Genomic DNA, 20,313 nt, shown 5'->3' with positions numbered 1-20,313 from the left:
GTAAAAGTAAGGGCTAAGCGGGAATTTAACCGATTGCGGTGGCTAGAAGTTCCAGGGTTAAAGTTTTCCAGTTCCAGTGGCGGCAATGTTGCCACACGTTTTTCTGCTGATCGCAGTTCGGACAACGGTGCGAAATGGACGCGTCGTTTCGTTGTTCTTTCCGCGAAAATTCCCTTAAATTGGCTTAAAAAGTGAAGTGGAGTGAGTTTAAACCGATTCGCGTGCTGGGTGATAAGGATTGGCCATCCATCCTTATCATTTCCTTGAGTTATGACACAATCCGCGCGCAAAAAACTACAATTTCGCTTGACGCAGCACGCGCACCTGGCAAACCTTCGTTTCGTGTGTTAACTTTGGCTTTTTCCGGCGTTTCGCGTTGCGTGTTTTTTGGCCAGGACATTGGGAAAAACTCGGGACAGCCACTCGGAGGAGCAGTCAACAAATCCCAATCCCGGCGACACGGAATTTATGTTTGTTTGAGCACATTTCGCCGTCAAGTCATTCGTCAGGGTTGTCACATAATTTGCGGGGCGGGGGTGTTGCCGGGAAGAAGCAGAAAATGATGGAAAAATGCGGCAAAGCAAATGCAAAGCAAAATGTGACAGGAACGCAACTGAGTCCTTTTAGCGATCCTTTCGGACAGGAGCTGCTCCCATTGACGCTGATTAATGCGGCATTGGTCTTATTTCGCAGCGGTTCGGGAGAAATACAAACTTGCAAGTACATACATACCTACAAAGTCCTGTTGCTATTGCAAGTTTGGGAAGAAGAAGAAAAACCGGACAAAACTGGTAAGAAACTCTTACATGTTGCATGTTTTTAAAAAGTGTAGCGTCATACTAAAATAATTTAATTGGTCTTAGTGCATTTCTATTCCTAAACACAGTTTCTCCTCGTTTATTGGATTCAAACAGTTAAACAATTATATCATTGATCCCAGTAATGCTTTAATTGACTCTGTACTAAGCCTGATTTAAAACCAGAAAGTAATTTGTAGCCAGCTTCTAATGCGAATGCTCCGCTAAGAGACATTGAAATCAGGTTTAATGCCTTGCCACAGCCGATAGACTAACTTGCCGCACTGCACTTAACTTATTCCGCAGGAATGAAGCCAGTCTGGAGTAGTCTTTAGTGTATAAATCATATCAATCGAATGCTTCCTCCGCTCGGAATTCAACACGACCGGGACGGCAATCCTCAGTTTGTGGTGCGCAAACATGTTTATAAAAAGTACAAGTTAATATTTATGTAATTCCACAGATACGAACGGGGCAAAGAAGAAGCTGAGGACGGCGGAGATCATTACATTGACATATTCATGCGGAATCGGAATCAGAATCGGGGAATTCCAGGGAATGCAATGAACGAACAATGGAGCACGCGACCATGTGGAGTGTAGCCATGAGGAGCGCGTCCCACGCGACTGCCGGGAATCAACCTGCAACCTGCAACTGGCAACCTGCAATATGCCTTTCGTCTGGCGAAGAAACCTCACACATCTCGCATCTCACATCGTCCAGTTGTCGTCGCTTTATCCGCAACATGGACATGGGGACCGGGATCGTCGGAATGCTTATCAAGGGGCGCACTTGTAGCTGTCATAAGGCCAACTGAAATATTGGCAGCCCAAACAGAGACCGAAACGGCGGCACCAGAGGAGCAACCTCTTGCCAGTCCCCCTCTGAACTCCTTTCAATAAACTGAATGCACTGGACAAAAAGTCCACTTGAGTAGTAAAGAAAAGGAAAGAGGCACCTGAACTGCCCCAGGACTTGTCCTCCATCCATTTATCTCACTCGACGCCGGCGACGGCAACTGCAACGGGCAAATATGGAAATTTGTTGGCCTGGTCGCCTTTTTTTTGTGAGACGCCGCCGCCGACTGTCCCCCACAAACCCGCCACTTAAACCGCTTCATTAAACACTCCATGAACTCCCTATCCAGGGCCAAGTGTCCTTATGTCCTGGCGGTGTAATTAATTTCTGCCACAGTTGGGTATTTGAAAAAGCTTAGAAATGCGGCCGAATGGAGTGGGAGGCAGCGTTTTCCGTGCCACAGGAGCAATTATAAAACGGAGTCGAGTGGCGGGAGCCTTAACACAAGGAGCCAGAGAAAACGAACTGAAGCTCTTTTAAAGGGTTGCGGCTATGAATTCAAAGAAAGAAACTCCATAAATAGCTATGATAATGCAAGAATATCATGAAAGGAGTTGCTGTAAAGATAAGCCTTACGAGTGCATATAAATTCTCAACCCGATTCTGCTGTACTATTGTTAATTACTTAGAAAATATGTGTGCTAAACTCTAGTGAATGTGGCATAAACAAGTGTTAATCAAAGTTATCTTGATCAATAAGTTCGTGACGCAGAGCCAATATTAATTAATCTAACGACTGAAGGATTTACCAAGGCTCTCTTGGACACCTTGCAAACAACGAAAAACCGGACACAAATCAAACAATACTGGCCTGAAATCAAAATGCGGGGTAAGTGAGTAAGCAATGTTGTAGTTATAGCCAGGCTAATCTGATTTACGGTCAGAAAATGACTTAAAGGCCGTATTGAGTTACCCCCAAAATGAGTCCTCCCACCGCATGTGTGTGCTTTATGGGCCTTTTAGGTTAATTGCTTCTGTTGCATTCCCTCCATTAACCATTGGTCACATGAGGTCATTGCTGGGAAGCACTTCCTCATCCGGATGTTAAATAGGAAGCGGGAAAGCCAGGCAAAGGCGACCGGGAAACACAATCAACACGAACCTAATACACGAAATTAGTTTTCATATATGCAAAGCCGAGGGCGGGAGACTCGGCTCAGAGCTGTCACCACCCACCTGGAAGCTCCCAGGGATCGGGATCCACCACCCATCCACCTTGGTGGACACCTGTGCGTGCTTGCCGGCAATTCCGTATTCTTCGTCGACTTCGTCCTCGTAGTCATCCTGGCACAGACAACAAAGGAGCCCTCTGCGAGGCCAACTGTCAAAGTCGTAGCAGACATTTTCATAATTTTCACATGCTCAGGGAGTTTCCCCTTTTTCCCCGACCCTCTTTCTGTCCCAGGCGCGCCTCTTAATTGCCCTGAATGGAGCTGGGCAAAGTGGGAAGCGAGACAGGAGTCTGGGTAATGCTATTTAGAGCCTGCCACGTTGACTGTCACCTGCTGGGATTTGTGCGAGTGCCTTGCCACCAAGGTCGCGGCAGGAATTTTCACGACATTTTCACTCTTTTGCGGCGTCTTTTGTTTTCTATGTGAATCTTTTGGGTTGGGCTTACAAATGATGCTATTAAATATGAAATAGGTATATAAATTTACACTCCCGATTTATGACAACTTCGCAGTTAGCTTTTCTCAAAAATGTTGTGATTTATTTTTAAAAACTAAAAACACAATCGTATACAATGGGGGATGCTGTATCAGAAGCAGTTCTTATTCAAAAGGATTCTGATCCCAAAGCCTCCCAAGAGGAAATGGGTCTGGTGAAGAAAAACCTTGCACTTTCCTCGGAGAAGATTGATACATCCGTTCAAGAACCCAGGGATAACCCAAAGTCAGAAGGGATATCTTTCTGTGTCTTCCAAGACGAGTCACAGCTGAAGGTGCTCATGAGCCTGATCGACAAGGAGCTTTCCGAGCCGTACTCCATTTACACCTATCGCTACTTTGTGTACAACTGGCCAGACCTCTGCTTCTTCGCCCTGGATGGAGATCGCTACGTGGGCGTGATAGTGTGCAAGTTGGAAGCGACGAGAGAAGGACTTCTGCAGGGCTATATCGCCATGTTGGCGGTGGATGTGGAGTACAGGAAGCGGGGTATCGGAAAGGCGCTCTCGGAAATGGCGATTGAAGCCATGGCGATGAAAGACGCAGCCATGATTGTCCTGGAAACGGAGCTGAGCAACAAACCTGCATTGGCCCTCTATCAGAGTCTGGGATTTATACGGGAACGGCGTTTTTTGCGCTACTACATGAATGGCGTGGATGCCTTTCATCTGAAGCTAATGCTCCACGATCACGGCGCCTTGTCCTTGAACGAGGATTAGTGTAGTTAGAGACAGTTTCCCGTTGTTAATGAGTGCTTCTGATCGGTTTCGAGTTGGTCTGCCCTTATGACCTTTGCTCCGTTCCCTTCAATTAGCGCCCCAGCGTGCTGCTACTTGGGTAGCCCAGGAGATGCAGAGACTCTGGAGTCCGGGAACAGCTCGAATCAGGTAGATGAAACTCCGCCGCCTAATTGAGCCGCAAAACGGGCGATGTCGATGGAAACTGGCAAGAGTCATGCCGGGCAGGGTGATCAAACCGATCGACCAGAAGGGATAATTGCTTCTCAGGGTCAAAGTCTCGACACATTAAGGAGCACTCGTCGCCTCGATAAGGCTATGCTTTGATAGGTGGTCCTGCATCGGCATTTCCTTCAGATTCATTCAAACCGATTGAGGAGATCGCAAAGTTCTCGAAGAATGTCTTTGAGCAGTTATTTAGAAGGTCGTAGTGCTAGAGTTGTTTGTTTTGATGGGGCTCGTTTGATAGTAAATGCATTTCTGGTGGTCCTTAAGTATTTGTTGACGTATATTATGGTTTAAATTGTCTGTAGTACGAAACTCATTTTCAGTTAACTGAATGATACAATAATAAACATTGGATTGGGATTAAATATAGTTCAGGTTTTCCCTACTTAAGTTGCAGCATCTTAACGATTGAGCACCTCTTTCAGGTCATCGCTTCCCTTCAGAGTTCTCTGAGGAACATTGAACCCTTGGAGCTTCTCAACGGAGGTCTTTCTGTTCGATCTGCAGATCGTTGATCTGTGATACCCACTCGAAACTTGCTACCAGCTTCCTCAGTTGAGTTCTGGATCCGTTTCGGATTCTGACTCTGACTCTGATTCTGATTCTGTTTCTGGCTTTGACTCTGACTCTGAATGTGACTCCATTCCAATCCGTGGCAGCTTTTCGCTGCGCCACTTCACCTTTCCGCCAAATGTAAACAAAAACGTCCAAAGTCAACTTTTGGGCAGGTGGCTCCCAGTCGAAGCCGCAGCTTCTGTCCACAGCTCCAGCGACCGAAGCCCGAACAGATGACATGCAACGTTGTGGCAAAATACCGCGGAGGCCAGCGAGGCGCGGCGAGGCGAGGGGCGTTGATTGAGTTGCACCTGCCATTCGCAGAAACAAGCTGGACGAGATGCCAACGGGCTGGAGGGGGCAGTTGGATGCCCGCGTTATTTATGTGGATTTTTCGGCTTCGCAGAGCCAGCGACTCTCGATTCCAAGTTGCATTCGCATTCGCACTCGCACTCGCACTCGAACTCGCAGTTGCCGCCGTCGTCTGAGCCTGTCTGACCTCGTCCCCGATTGCTGTTGACATTGTGCCTGAATTTCAATTTGATGTCCACGAGGCGGCAGCTCCTGTCTACCATAAATCTTGCTCCTCAAACTGCCTAGACTCTCCGGGTGCGTTTCGGCTTGGATTGGATTGGATTGGATTGGACTGGCGTTGTCTGTCCTCTTGCCTGGGAGTTGCAAGTGGCGGCAAGTGTCTACTCCGCCCCCAAGAACCGATGGCACTAAGCTTGTGTCCCGTTTTGGAGTCACATCTGCTTTATCTGATGTATCTGTGCTTCCGTAATTGTATAATTTAAGCGGAAATTAATTGGCAGGTGCAATCAGGCAGCTCAGTTTATGCACAATTATTAATTGCAGTTGGCGGACCCCGAAAATTGGTTCTAATTCTATGTACATAACAGAAATTCTCTTATTTTTGTTCATTTTTCTCGTTAATTGTGTGAGTTTCATAAAGCTATCCAAGTGTTTTATTAATTCTCAGATGTAATCAGGCATCTTTGATTTGGCAACGCTTCCTTGATTATGCATCATTAATAAATGTAATTTGGGCACAGCAAGAGGAGGATTATATCCAGTACCTCTTAAGTAAAAAAGTGTGTTTATCCCATGATTGTGTAAATTAATATTCTGCCCAAATTATAATAACATCAATATTATCCATTTCCATTGGGTGTACTTGATCATCAAGTTTACGCATTTGTTGTGTAATAAGTGCTTATTGCTTTATGAATCAGAATAGGTATGTCATAGTCGAATAAACGCAAATAGGTAGTGAATGTTTTTGGTTCACTGAAGGTCCTTCGAGTGGAATGCCTATTCGGAAATTCATGGACTAAGTCCTGCTAATCCAGCTGGATTGAATACAATATGAAATGTTTGATGACAATGTGAATTATTACAAAATTCGTATGCTGTGTCTTCATATTTCATGGGGGGCTTTCAATTTGCCACGGCTCCAACCTATATAGAGCAAATATCGATTGGTGGGACGACGGACGACAGTCGCACCCTTCGAGTGGGAAAATTCGTTGACACACGTCTTCTGCGGAGTGGGTATTAATTAAGGATTTTCCTCGAGTCTTAGTAGTTGCTGCCATGCCTTTCGCTTTGAATTCCCATATTTATGTGGAGCAAATATTGATTGGGTTTCCCCAACTCGCACATCCACATCCAATGCAACCGCCCTGAGTTATTTATCAAGAAAACGAGAATTTCATTTATAATTTAGACATTTATTTTTGTTCAATTTTTTTTTCCTTATTTATTTATCTATAATTTTTTGCTATTTGCTTTTCTCTTGTCTCGTGCTGAACATTTCCGTTTCCTAGTTTTTCTTCTTTTTTCTTATTTTATTTCGGGTGGAGTGGGGAGTGGGGGTGTGTGGATCCATTATTTTGAAAATCGAGTATGCTAACTTGGGGTTTGGGGCCCACAAGGATTCTATTCTATTTTGGCTTACGCTTTGCTGGCTTTTATGCCAGATTAGCTGCGATTCATTCTGCGATTACTTTTTGAATATTTCTCTATTTGCGTACGATATACATTGCTATCTCAATCTATCTATATCTATATACGAGTATTTTCTGGCGATTTGTGTGCGTGTGTATCGGTCAATATGTCAAGTATCTTGATAATCTGCTTGCTCGATTATTTATTGCCCTTAAATTGTGGGCATAATCGAGCCGACAGCCAAAAACTGAAAGAAAAGTGAGGGAAATGAAAACGCTTTTGCTTCTTTTTGTATTTCTGTTGTATTCTTGAAATGTTTTGATTTTTATTTTCATTTTCATTTATCTTTGGCTTTGCGTGTGTATTTTTCAATTGGATATTTTTACAGTTGAATTGGTTTGTTTTTTCTCTCTTGTGTTGTTGTTTTTTCGTGCTTGTTTGTGTGAATTTCACTAAATTATTAAATAAATAAATAAATAAATAGTTCGCTCAATTGTCGAATTAATAAACCCTCGCTGCCCTACCATAAATAAATATAATTAGTAATACTTTTGAGTGTCTGTGTGTGTAGGGGATTACGATAAATATTTGCTCGATTTTGTAACGCATTAAGTGACTTTAATTTAATTTAATTTCATTCGATTTGCTTAATTGATCTGAATTGAATGGTTCTTTGCTGTGGTTTTCCATCGTTTTTCTTCTGGTTGTTTGACTAGTGTGCGACTTAATAGTATTTACAATTTGAAACAATTTGTTAGGAGGCTAGTTATACCTAGATATATAAATATAACGCTAAGTCCTACAGTTCGGAGCAGATTATGCTTACGGATGTATAAACAGTTTGATACAGTTTGCTGACGCTTCGATTCATGCGGATTAATTGCGGCCAATAAATACATAATTTAAGAAAAACAGGCAAACCATTAAATGAAAACATGGATAATGGGATCATTTAAATCATAGTGAGAGGCGATTAGTTCGGTTTCTCGATTTTCCTCTTGATTTTTACTTGGTTTTTACACGCGAAATAAATTCAGTCTTTGGTTCTATCACAACATTTGTTTACACGTTTCGGCTTCGGTTTATGTTCTCCTCATATTTGTCCAGTGTATTTCTCTTATTTCTGTTTTGAGTTTGTGTACTATGTTTCGGAACTGAAACGTTTAACTGCAAACGGTAACGATAACGATAATGCTAACGAAAAGCAAAAGCCAAACGAATATCGAATTAGTTTTGAACTAAATCGTTGAGTGAACTTTTCTTTTCCACCAACTCTCTGTCTCTCGATCTCTCCTGAAGCTGAAGCTGTAGCAGAGTCTGAATCCCTGCGAGGATGCTGACGACGACGACGATTCTAATCCTCATACTTAGGACACTCCCAGGTCGTGCAGCAGATGCTGGGTGATCTCCTCGCCCTGCTCCTCCATCAACTGGGCGGTCACCGTGTTGATCAGGTTGAACACAATGGCGAAGACGGTGAAGGCACAGTAGACACCCAAGGCCAGCCACCAGATGAGCTGCTCGTACTCGCGGTGACCGAAGTTCTTCAGCACCAGGAACCCGATCGTGAGTCCGGCCAGGGCTCCCGTCAGGTGGGCAATGTACGACACCTGGGGACCCTTGGCGAAGGCGCTGCCATCAAAGTATTGGGTGTAGAGAGCATAGCCCAGGTCGCAGGAGACTGCAAATGGAAGAAGGGAAAGAATTCAAGTTAGTTAAATCATCGAAAATAAAGTTAAGGATCATTGAAAAGAGGAAAGGATCTAAAGCATTCGAACTCAAAAGATATAAAGCAAAAAGTTTGGAAACTCACCAAAGATGACAACTGATCCGAGCTGCGTGGATGCGCTCTTCATGTGCGCATAGTTCAGTGTGATGTTGGCCAGATGAGCGGCCAAGAGGGCATAGACGCCACCGCTGGCGCCCACCAGGAAGACCTCCGAGTCGACGACACTGGTGCCGAGGGATCCGGCGAAAACGCCCGCCATGTAGATCACACCGATCCTGGCCGTGCCGTGCATTACCTCCAGGGGAATGCCGAAGAACAGCTGGATGACGATGTTGAAGCCCAGGTGGAACCAGTTGGCGTGCAGAAACATGTAGCTGAAGAAGCGCCACACCTGAAGCCGCCTGTCCGGACGATAGACCAGCACCGAATCCGACGGAATCGGAACGGGGAGCCCGAAGTTCTGGGCGGGCATTGTGTAGCGGTCGTAGGCGAAGATGGCAATCTAAAATGGACAGAGAGGGAAGGAATTGGGGGTTAGTTCTGGAGCTCTCACTCTGATTTATGTTGTTGCTGTCTGGCACGCGACCACGTCCCAAATAAAGTCTTGGGAAAATGCTTAGGGCGAGTCCTGCCAACTTGGCAAGGCTTCAAAAACTAAACTCATACGCCCCGTGGGCCGCCCTGTTTATTTGATATTCGTGCTAGTTCCTATACGAAGCAAATTATTTCCATTACCATGTAAAAATGTATAAAAGTACATTATACCATATCTCTCTTGATTTCTTTTGTCCCAGATTTCATTCTAAAGTGTAGTTGCAAGTATTTTAAACTCAATGTTACCAGTTTTCCATTTTCGCTATCAAACTAACAATTTCTATAATTTCCGTCTTCTCATCTTCCACTGTTTTTCATATGACAATTTTTGGTCTGCCCTTTGAAAAAACTACGAGCGGTCTGGTTTCATAAACTTTTCTGTTCGCTTTTCCTTCAGCTGTTTGTTGTTCAACTTGTTTACAATCGATTTTCGGGGGCGCCAGCGAGTCAGACGCAGAAAACGAAACACGAAACACGAAAAGCGAGGAAAAGTCTCGGAAAACTTCCGCCCTTCGTCGCCTTCCGCCCCAATATCATTTTTATCGCTCTTGGGATGAAAGTTTGCGGCTCCTTTGATTTAATGGGTTGAGTAACTGAGTTGACTGTGTGTGCTTACCTCAATGATGGAGATCACTAGGATGAACCACGGCCAGTGCTGGCGGTGGACGTACTTCAGCAGGCTCAGATCCTCCGCCTCCGGAAGGGGCGTGGCCGGGATGGCCTCCCGCTGCATGTAGATGTGCTCGCCCTGGCGGGTGCAGCAGGTGCTGCTTGCCGTGCTGCAATCGGTGTCGTAGGACGAGGAGTTGGAGGAACTGGGGCACGCGGCGGGAATGTCAATGATGGTCTCCTTGGCGGCGGTGGAATGCTCCACCTCCTCCTCCTGCGCCGCCTCCTTCTCCTGGCCCAAATCCACCTTGGTTTCGTTTACATTCTGTGTTGGGTTCTCCATGCTGGCGCCGTTGAAGAAATTCTGGAGAAAGACGGAGCGCATAAAGTGTGTAATTAATTAACTTGAACCGAACAATAAACAAAAATCAATTAAGTGCATAAGTTATTCATAAAACGCAGTACAAAACAAGAGCAATTACAACACTTCAGACGGCAGACTTCAGAGTAAAATAGCAGGGGAAATGCAGCAGAAATAAAAGAAATGAAAAGAAAAGCAAAGGAAAAGCATGCTTTTTGTGGGCAAGAATTTTGTTTATGGTCTGGGACACGGATTCCGATGCCGATGCCTGCAACTTCCTGGTTTTCCCCCGAAGGGAAAACTGGGTCAGCTTGTGAGAGAGCTAACCATAAAATTTGATGGGCCAAGTTTGCTTTTCTCGTCCAAAATTAGCTGGACAAACTTGAAGATACTTCGCCGTTACATAAACTGCACTTTCAGCCCTGAAATCATCTTCGCTAATGGCCAACTAATCAGCTAATGGCCGGGCATTATTGTAATTCATTGCCCAGAGGCATTTCCTCACAAATTATGTTAATCGCATTCGATTCAATTACAGTCACAGCACAAATCTTCTTAAATTCCCCAAACAATTGTTCGTCACAAAAAAAATAACAAATTCATTGCCTTGCTCAACAAGAAAAAAACTTCAAAAACGCGTTTCTCCCACTCCCACTCATTGTGCTCGCATATGCCCCTCTCGCTCACTCTTCAAGTCGCATTGCACACACGCACCGTTGTTGCTTTTGTGTCTGCTACCTACACTGCTCGAAAAAGTGAGTGGGCGCTCTTTTCTTGTGCTTCCCTTCGGTTGCCTAGCAATTTCAATAAGGCACGAAATCGCAGTCGGCCGCTTATTAATTAATTTATTTATTAACTTTAATTGCAGACTGCACCGAATGTCCATGCGAGCATGAAGAAGAGATGTCGAAAGCGCGCTTTAAGACATAATGAATTAATTCATTTGGCCTTCTTTCTTCTTTTGCATTTTTGTTTCTGTTTGGTCTGGTCAGAAACATAGTTTTACATGGCCCGCGGTGTAATTTGCATTTTTTATGCTTTCTGCTGCACTCGCACCCCTAAAAAACGGTCAAAGGGTGCGAAAGAGAGCGCGCACACAGGTTGAACAAACTCATTACGCCTCTAAGTCGAAATGCTTTTGTTTTGCCGCTGTGACAATTTCTATTGCAATTTGCACATTTCTTGCAGCTCTCTTGTATCTTGTATCTAGTATCTCACAACTCATATGTTGTATGTTGTATCTCTCGCGTATATTCTCATTAGGGTCGGGGCTCTGGGCTTACCTTAGGTTTTTGCTGCCTGTCGCAATGTTATAATCCAAAATGCGTGGGTTTCTTGTAATCCAAATGTCTTTAGTTAACTGGCATATTCGCACGGTTTACACTCGCTTTTTGCGGCTCACACATTGGTAACTTAGTTTTGTTGCTCGTAAATCCAGGAGCTTGTATTTTGATATTCTTAAGATATATTTTCTGCTTGCACCCACACACACGACAATTTGAATATTTCCTTCAGTTTTCTTTCGAGTCGCAGTTCGACTTTCTTTCAATTTGATGATCTCGCGCTCGCGGCTCGCACGCAACTGACTTTCGAATGCGAAGGCAGCCGGCCTTTATAAGTGCTCGATGCTCGATGGTCGTGGAGTATAAGAGAGAGCCGCCGCTTGCTGCTTGCAACTCGAACACGTTGTGTTTTGGTGCGGCCGTATAAGGGTTGCATGGCACATCCGCATCTTGTGTGGGTGCACTGCAGTCACAGTCACTCGACTGCTGCAGCTCGAGGCGAGCGGTTCGATGGCTTTGCTGGATCGATTGTTGGTCGCTGGTTACTCACACCGGTTTCCCCATCTGCCGGTTGCCACATAACGGTGAATGACTCATCCAGACAAAGACGGCCCAGCACTTCTTACCAATGCCACAGCACTGACTAACGATCTCCAGCGATCTGCGCTGTGTCATGGCTTACTACGCAGATCTGAGGTCTAATCTCTGCAAGGTTGCGAAATTCTAGCAAGGCTGTTGCGCTTAATTGCCTATCACCAAAGCCGATTTAAAACTGCTTGACAAAATAAACCATTTTCTTATTATAACTTGTAGTATACATATATTAACGTACGTGTGATTACTAGAAAAGCACTTTCGTCAAAGAATTTTTACTTGGTTAAAAGTACCCAAAACCGCTGAATAAAAAGGCTTTAAGCAATATGGCGAAATTCAGTCAAGCAAGTGTTTTTTATTTCAACTGAAATGAATTTGCCATTGTTTTGCTTAGTTGCTCGTTGATGCCTCTAAACAAAGACAAGAAAGTCGAACAAATTGGTAACACAATTAAAGATGATGAAATCGGGACTGGCAGTCGCTTTTTCTATAGCTTCGCACTTCCGAATTGTTCCCAGCAATTGCTGCAATGACACAATTGCTCACAATCGAAGTGTGTTCCTAAATAGTTGGACAAATAGTGGCCAAACTATTTGCTGCCTTTAAAACAGTCGTCTATTGACCGTAACCGTTTTATTCAAAAGCTAAATCATTGCTTTTATAATTCTGTTGTTTTGAGGGAACGTGCCACAGCAGCAAGTGGCCCAAAATGCAAATCAGGAGTATCGGCTCAGCAATGCAGAACATGTCCCGAATTCGAATCCGAAACCGAACCCCGTCTGATTCCCCTTGATTCTCCGATTCCCGGTAAGAGATCATCATTGTCAGGGGTTTTGAATTTCACACCTTTTCCAAGCGAGAGAGCTCCCTCGGAGGCGTTGAGCAGATAGAAATCGGTAGCAAAAATAAATATTTATACAAATTATTAGGCAGCCTGAGCCGCTGCAGTCACGAGTTCGCGGGAAAGGTCACGGCATGTTGCACAAAAGGAGTAGCTTTGGCTTCCTGGCCGAAAGGATCAGACTACGTGGTTACGTGTTTTGCATGATAAGCTGGGAATTTACACAGATCCGATAGATAGCACAAATACCCATCCTGGCCAGTCATGCTCGACCTCGGCGGCATCACTGCTCCCGCATGAAAAGTGAAAATATTTTCACAGGGCGGGAAAAGAGAGGGCGAAATGCCCAAACAGAGTCCTCGTCGTCGACTGAGATTTATGATGACTTTTTAACATGTGCGTGCAACAGGTAAGCAGATACGAAAACACAGTTGCACTACATGTAGTATTGCCCATGACCAGGCACGTCATCAGCTCTGAGTTTCTCAGCACCAGCAGCAGCGTCAGCGTCATCTCATCTTCATCGTAAATCCTTTTTTCCCACGTTCCCTCAGGTCGAGCGAGTTCCTCCACCCGTCGCTGCATTTTCATTGTGCCAGACACGCATTTCCAACACTCCACGGACATCATGGACCCAAGGCACTGGCACTGCCACTGGCACTGGCAAGGTCACCCACCGAACCAAGGCAATTCCAGCAGCCACCCAAACACTCGAGCTCGAAACCCAGGTAACCGAGTGGTGGGCGTGGGCGGGCTTTTCCCACGCAGGACGTTGATTCCTGGCCCGTCGCCCGGGAATTTCCCCCAAACATGTGCTCAACATATGCGTTATGCGAGTGCCTCACCTCATGGGCCGGGAATCAGGAAATTCCGCCCGCCACTTGCGCTTCCCGCCGCTCAGCAAGGTGTCCTTTTTCCGCTTCCCAGAGTTTTGTTTCGTTACGTTTCGCGACTTTTTGTTTGCAGCCGCACTTGTCTTCCGCAAGTTCCGCCAAATGTTTCGCGATGTGTGTTTTTCCCACCGCATGTTTTCTCATCCTGCCCAAGGATCTAAGGACTAATAATCGGCCAGGGGCGCGTCTTTCAAGCAGCTTCTCAGAAGGCAGATGCAAATGGGCGGATGCGATCTGGATGAAAGCAACTCACTTAGCTGACTGCTCAGCAAAGGGAAATTTAAATTTGTATCAAGCTGTTTTAATCATATTGATTTCGGAGAGAGAGGAAAAGCTTATGAAATAGAATAACGACAACTCCTTGGACCAATTTTCAAACAAACAACAATGGAAATGCCAGAAGTAATGGGCGTTGAAGATGCCAACGGCGAAGTACAAATACAAATTTCATATAACCATAAAGACGGAGCAGAAGTTGACGGGCCAATTGCAAATGGCAATGCGAATGGAATTGAAAAATTGATTGAGAATGAAGGCCAATAATAATGGACAAGTAATGAGACTGTCCACCACAGCCGAAGGAATCGTGGGAGTTGCTGAAGGGAGCAAAAGGAGCAAAAAGTCCTGGCCACGAATGCCAGGCAATGCTCGAAATTTATCTATTGGATTAAGGTCTCCTTTGTGGACGTCATTATGGTCAATGCTAAAGACAAATTGGAAATTTATTGTCATGGACAGCGTTGGGATGGGCGGGGGGTTTGTTGGCGATAGGAAGGAAGGAAGCGTCGCAAGGATGAGAGACCAGCGAATATGCATAATAAAAATGTCAATCAATGAACTGCAACGAACCGAAAGGAGTCCTCCGCTTGGGTCAGTGGTGGTGCTGCCACGATAATTGAACATAAACATTGCATTCAAGTAGCAATTGTTGAAATTATTGTGCATCCTAATCCCGAACCGAATCGAGAAATCCAGAAACCCAGAAACCCAGTAACCAAACCGAACGCAGGACAACGGCATTGGGTTTGCGGTCAGTTCAGCAGCAGGAACAGCAGCAGCAGTACAACCAGCATCAGTTTTTTGGGACTGAAAATAAGCAGTTTGTACAAAAACTCGGGGACGAGTTGAAAAGGACATTTGTATGTATGCCGTTGTCCGCTCGGAATTTGGAATAGTTCCCAGGACATGTCGACACTGCCATTTCTGGCAGCCAAAAGGAGACACCAGTGCAAACACAAATGTTGATGCCCGCATTTCTCCCAGGCGCTGAGACAAAGAACCAAAAGGGCCAAAAGGGAGCTGGGCAAACAAGGTTTCCAATGGCCAAATCCAAATTGGCTCTGACTCTGGAGTAAGTCATCAGAATGAATAAATAAATAGGGCTTGGTGCGGATAAGAAAATCAGATAATGACCGAGAAGGAGTTCTTGGAGAAACACCAAATATGATGGCTACATGGAGAACAGCTTAAAAAACGATCTGTAAAGTAATGGGAACATATTGTTACTTTTTCTGTCACACAAATTGAGATGTCCCAGGAAAAATGTGCTTAACTTGAATCACTTTAAGTTAAATTGGTATGATCAGCAGAGTTGATGAACAAACTAACCAACTCAAACCCTTCATATAAATCACATCCAACACACTTAAGTTGCGTCGCATTCGTATTTAATTTGAGTATTCAGCAGAACTCCTAAATTGGCAAGAGCCGCTGTTAAAAAAAAGGGGGGAATAAAAACCGCATTTGGTGGAACTCTTTATTTTCTTCTCACCAGCCATGTTAAAAAACCCCACTCACAATCGAGGAGCACTTGACCACTGGACCACGCTCGCGAAACTCGAGGCGCTAATCAGTTTAAAGGGCGCTTGTCCACTTTGGCAATGCTTTGGTTTTAATTACGCGGCAAAAGTTGGACCTCATCCGCATGAGAGGACCCCATTCCCCATTCAGCTCTTCATCCGCAACTTTGCAATCTGGCGAATTTTTCGCAGCAGCATCTCGCCGGGATTCCCAGTTAGTTAAAGTGCTGGCAACACATTAAAACTGCAATTCATCCGCAGCCGCAGAGGCCACACATGGAAGGCTGCATGGAGCAGCAGGATGGAGCAGCGGAATGAAGCAGCAGGATGAGGAGCAGCAGGATGAGGGGCTGCAGAATGTGGAGCAGCAGGATGTGGAGCAGCAGGACGGGGAGATTTGGATGGCCCCTTCGAGGACTACTGCTCAGCAGGGGCTTGCAGCACTAATGAACATTTTATTACAAAAGTTTGCGCTCTGGATGAGGAGCGAAAACTTGTGCAGCTTGCACATCTTTTTTATAGCATTTCATTGGGATCTGGGTACTAGAATCGCAAGTAGCCTGGCCGCGCAGAACTTGGCCCAATTTGAAATATTATTATGCCAAGTGGCCAGCTGAGCCAACTCCTCGGCTTTCCCAGTTGGTTGCCCCTGGTGGAGTGAGCTGCACTTGTGCGACTTCAAATCCAGCTGGGAATGCGACTTAACCCCTTGCGCAGGAGCAGGCGGAGGTGTCTGGCGGGTGTCTGCGACCCGTCTGCACTCGCACTCGTGACACCGCCGTAACCCAATCCCTGCCAGCTCGGATATTTGCTCAGCGGAACCAAGAGAACCAGTCAGCTCTGTAATTCCGTTATAATTTGCACGCCCAGCGTGGCCGGCGGAAATGGACACCCCATTTCCACGAGGACGGTGGACACCCCCAAGACAAGGGGTTCCTTGTTTGCCCTGATGTTTAGCGACCAAGTGCAGAGCTCAGTTTTCTCCACCACTCAACGTTTTAATTACGGATTCGAGCAAATATTGCAACCGAAAATATTTGGTCAAAACCCAAGGCGAGTGCTGCTCGAGTGGAGGCGAAAGGGTTAAGGGGTCCTGGTGTTAGGGGTTAATGGGTTTCAGCTTCTAATTATGATTACTTTAATTGTGCTGACTTCAGCACCCTATGAAATAGGGGTTAGTGTGTAGTTTTCTCGAATTTTTTAATGCAATCGTTTTAGTTTCATTAGAAATGACATTTTAACGATAATGAGACCAACCCTTTCATATGTTTAAAAAGGGTTTGGGGTTTCTATACTTGTGCGTCTTGCAGGTTTTTTAATCTAAGTTTAAAGTATATTTTTTCTTTCGTTTTAATTCCTTTCAATTACTTCATCAATTGCGTTGGCATATTCCCCATTAAAAGCTACACCTGTTGGTCTGTCAGCTTTGGGGGGTCAAACCCCCAGTTGCCACGGTTTCCAGAGCGAAACTCCGCTCCACGACTGAAAGCCCTCCGTTCGGGGCACTGCCATTGATGGATTATGCTGTCAATCTCTGGTAAATTGCTCCTGCAGCTTAAGCCTCCCCTTTCCCGCCTGTGGCACGTGCTCCTCCCTCCCTTCCCCCTCCCCTCGCGTAAGCCCCTTTTCCCCCTTTCTGTCGACTCGACAAGTCGTCACTTGGGGGCTTGAGTCCCCAACGAGCGGGATGGACAGGAGGAGGGAGGAGCGGATGGATGGAGGGAGGCCTTTTCGGTTCGCTCTGTCGGCATTCATTACAAGGAGCAGGCGGCTAATTGAAAGCTGCACTCGATCCAGCTTCGAAAAACGCTCGGGGAGGAAACCGAACTGAAACCGAAACTGAACCTGAACCTGAACCGACTTTTGGGCAGCTGCGAAGTTATGTAAAAGGGGGCCATCATCCATCCGACTTGCCCCCCAAAAGGAAGGGGGCACTGGATATTGAAGCGAGGCAGCTGTCGATTATTGACACTGCGGTTATGAGATACAGTGCCCAAGGTGGAAAATGGTTGGGGGGCTGATGAATTGGGCTGGGCACGGAGAAAAGTAATTACAAAGTTCCACGCTCTGTATATGTAAGCGGAATAAAAGGATGAGAATTATAGGAGAACGATTTGCATTGCTTGAATTAACTATAATTCGGAACAATACTGTGCAGTTAAATGCTTGAATTCAATAAAAAAGCGTCCATCTGTGGTTGCGACTGTCTGGTTAACATTTCTATGCTTATTCGCTGTTGATACTGTTTTTTTCTCAGTGCAAGGGACAGGGGAGCATCGACCATCGATAAACGGCCCCAAAACAGATGCTGCCAGACGGCGTCGGCAATTACAACACGCGAACGAACGGAGGCCAGACAACAGGTTGGTCCTGCGACTCCAGCTTCAGCTACAGCTTCCATCTCCAACTTCCATCTCCCGCTTCCATCTCCGCTTTTAGTTCCAGGCGCACTTCCATCGCCGAACCGAAACCGAAACTGAAACCGAAAAAAGTTGGAGCAAAAGCAACAACATCCGAAAATATTGGATGGGCCATTGGAGCCTGGCCATCATCGTTTTTCGACGTGGTTTTTGCGCTTTTGTTTTCTGCTTGGCTTTTTTGTTTGCATTTTTCGTATTTTTTCTGCTTGTGGTTAATGATGAGCCCGAATCGCCGCTTGCCGCTTGCCGCTTGCCGCTTCGCCGTGTGGCACGGACAGTTGAAACATCCGATAACTCTGCCCTCCTCCTGGCATGGTATCCTCCATACCCCTTTAACCCCCTTAACCCCTCACCCCTCTGCGGACCGACCAGCGCGATAATTGCCGGTAAAACGCCTCGCTTGGCCTTTTAAATGCTGACTCGCGTTCTTGTTGCTATATGCGCTCTCGTTTTTTCATGGAAATCGCTTAAAGTTCGTAACGCAGGGTATGCTGCCATTGGCGTGTTGATGGGCACTTGCGATACTCTAGGAATCTGAAATCCAATGGGGTTTCAAGCACTACGAGGTTCTTCTTCCTTCTGGAAAGTATTTACATCTTAAAACGTATTGTTAAAGAGCAATCTTTCTACATTTCATTCTATTTGCTTCATTGATTCTCTTTAAAATGCAAACTAATGTGATATGCTTATACCCTCAGTGATAGGGCATATTTCATTCGTGTTGGGGCATTCCATTTGCCACGCTCTCCGTTCCGGCTGGCCCTTTTTCGTTGTTGTTGTATATTGTAGGCCGACTGCAATGAGCCACAAATTGCAGCTGGCGCACGGAAGCGACGCTCACGAATCCCGAAAACCTAAAAACCCGAAAAAAAATCCATAACCAAACTGGATGGTCAGTCTGCAAGTAAAAAGTAAAGCACGCGCCGCTCGTGGACGCCGTTGATCGCGGGAGCCGTTGACCGCTGGGCCATGTACCGCTCCTCCTGCCACTCCCCTTGCCGCTTGCCTCCTCCTTTTCATTCCGTTCCGATCTGCTGCGACTCAATCAACTCCAGATGCGGTGGCAGTGGCAGTTGCAGTTGTTGCACCTGCCCTGCAATTGCAGCCGAGTAATTAGTGACAGATCGCTGGCGCAATCGCGTGCTGTTAATTCCACTTTCCAATTCAACGCTTTGACTGAATTTTGTATTTCATGCGGTAGAGAAAGGCAGATCCACAAAAAGGGGTTGTCCGTCTACTCTGTCTGTTTCTGTATCGAGGAAAATCGGTGAAAATCCCTGCGCAGCTAATCCATTTTCTCAATTGTGGAAACTCTATTTTGCGTAATAATTACTCGATCGGTTTATGCCTACAGTTCTGAAACTCGTAGTACGGTAACCCCGTAACCCCGCAAAAAAAAAACAAAACAAAAAGCGGAAAATCTAAGGCCTCACGCTGTGTCATTGTGTTTTCCTTTTTTCGCAATCGGGGATCAGGGAACACACATCAACAGCACCATCACCAGCTTCGGACCAGTTGGTAAATCTTTAGAGGCCGGCTGCCATTCTCCTGCTCACGCGCCCCGCAATTTGTCATGGCCTGACCATGACACACATTTCGGGCGGTCACGTTTATGGAAATGGCATCGTAATGGAAATGCATTGCCTTGGAAGTGAGCATTTATTCGCATTCAATTCGGGTGGTTCCTCCTATTCCAGTTCCTGCTCCCTTCAATGGCCAGGGAATTAGCGATGCTGGCAAAGGGCACGTTCATGCATTCGGGGATTCTGGGGATTCCGGGGATTCCGAGGATTGCGGCATTGCCTTCTTTCATTGTAGGCCTTCACGTACGGCTAATGTCCTGTGGTGATGATCGGCTGTAAGGGGAAAATCTGTGCGAGGAACTCACACGGAGCTGATGATAAAATAATGCCCAAACTCAGCCAAAGAATCTTAAATCAGAAACTTTTTACAAGAGTGCATATGGTTGATTCTGTTTTATTGTCTGTTTAATGTGTGAATCTTTAAACTCAAGCTTGCAGTTCTAGAGGAATGAGTGCCATAAACAGCTGCACGCAAGTCAGAGATTCAGAGACTTTAATATCCCCCAATTATGAAACACTCAAGGATGCTGAAACTTATGCTCTATAAAAGAATCAAAACGGAAGGTCTTTTGTTACCAGTTCTGAACTCGGAACTCTTGTTTGCGAACTGAAAGGAAGACGATCACTCCTCCAGCTGACGTTCATCCCCGGCCACTTGGCTGTATTTCAAATGAGTCGCCGTTTGCGTACCATAAACATTCGTGTTTATTGCAAATTATGGAATCAAATGAGTCTGCCAGCCGACCGACTTGTCACATGTTCCGTTCGGTTCAGAACCGAAGCCATATGGTAGGGATACCCTGGTTTGGTCTAGT

At 45.6% G+C, this 20,313-nt stretch overlaps 2 protein-coding genes across 2 annotated transcripts; one reads left to right on the top strand and one right to left on the bottom strand.

Annotated features, from left to right (window-relative positions):
• Positions 1–3,321: 3,321 nt before the first annotated feature.
• LOC6532375 (N-alpha-acetyltransferase 30) lies at positions 3,322–4,656 on the top strand. Its single transcript, XM_002093091.4, has one exon. It carries the CDS (start codon positions 3,400–3,402, stop codon positions 4,039–4,041), a length of 642 nt encoding a protein of 213 aa, XP_002093127.1. The 5' UTR covers positions 3,322–3,399; the 3' UTR covers positions 4,042–4,656.
• A 2,482-nt stretch (positions 4,657–7,138) lies between these two features.
• LOC6532374 (protein rhomboid) lies at positions 7,139–11,670 on the bottom strand. Its single transcript, XM_002093090.4, has 4 exons — positions 11,369–11,670; positions 9,732–10,088; positions 8,606–9,023; positions 7,139–8,473 (listed from the first exon to the last, which is right to left on the bottom strand). Exons 2-4 carry the CDS (start codon positions 10,065–10,067, stop codon positions 8,160–8,162), a joined length of 1,068 nt encoding a protein of 355 aa, XP_002093126.1. The 5' UTR covers positions 10,068–10,088; positions 11,369–11,670; the 3' UTR covers positions 7,139–8,159.
• Between the last annotated feature and the right edge of the window lie 8,643 nt (positions 11,671–20,313).

This window comes from Drosophila yakuba, chromosome 3L (genome assembly GCF_016746365.2).
Source record: "Drosophila yakuba strain Tai18E2 chromosome 3L, Prin_Dyak_Tai18E2_2.1, whole genome shotgun sequence".
Taxonomy (NCBI): domain Eukaryota; kingdom Metazoa; phylum Arthropoda; class Insecta; order Diptera; family Drosophilidae; genus Drosophila; species Drosophila yakuba.
The sequence above is the reverse complement of the archived record's forward strand: the minus strand, read 5'-3'. Positions and strand labels throughout refer to the sequence as shown.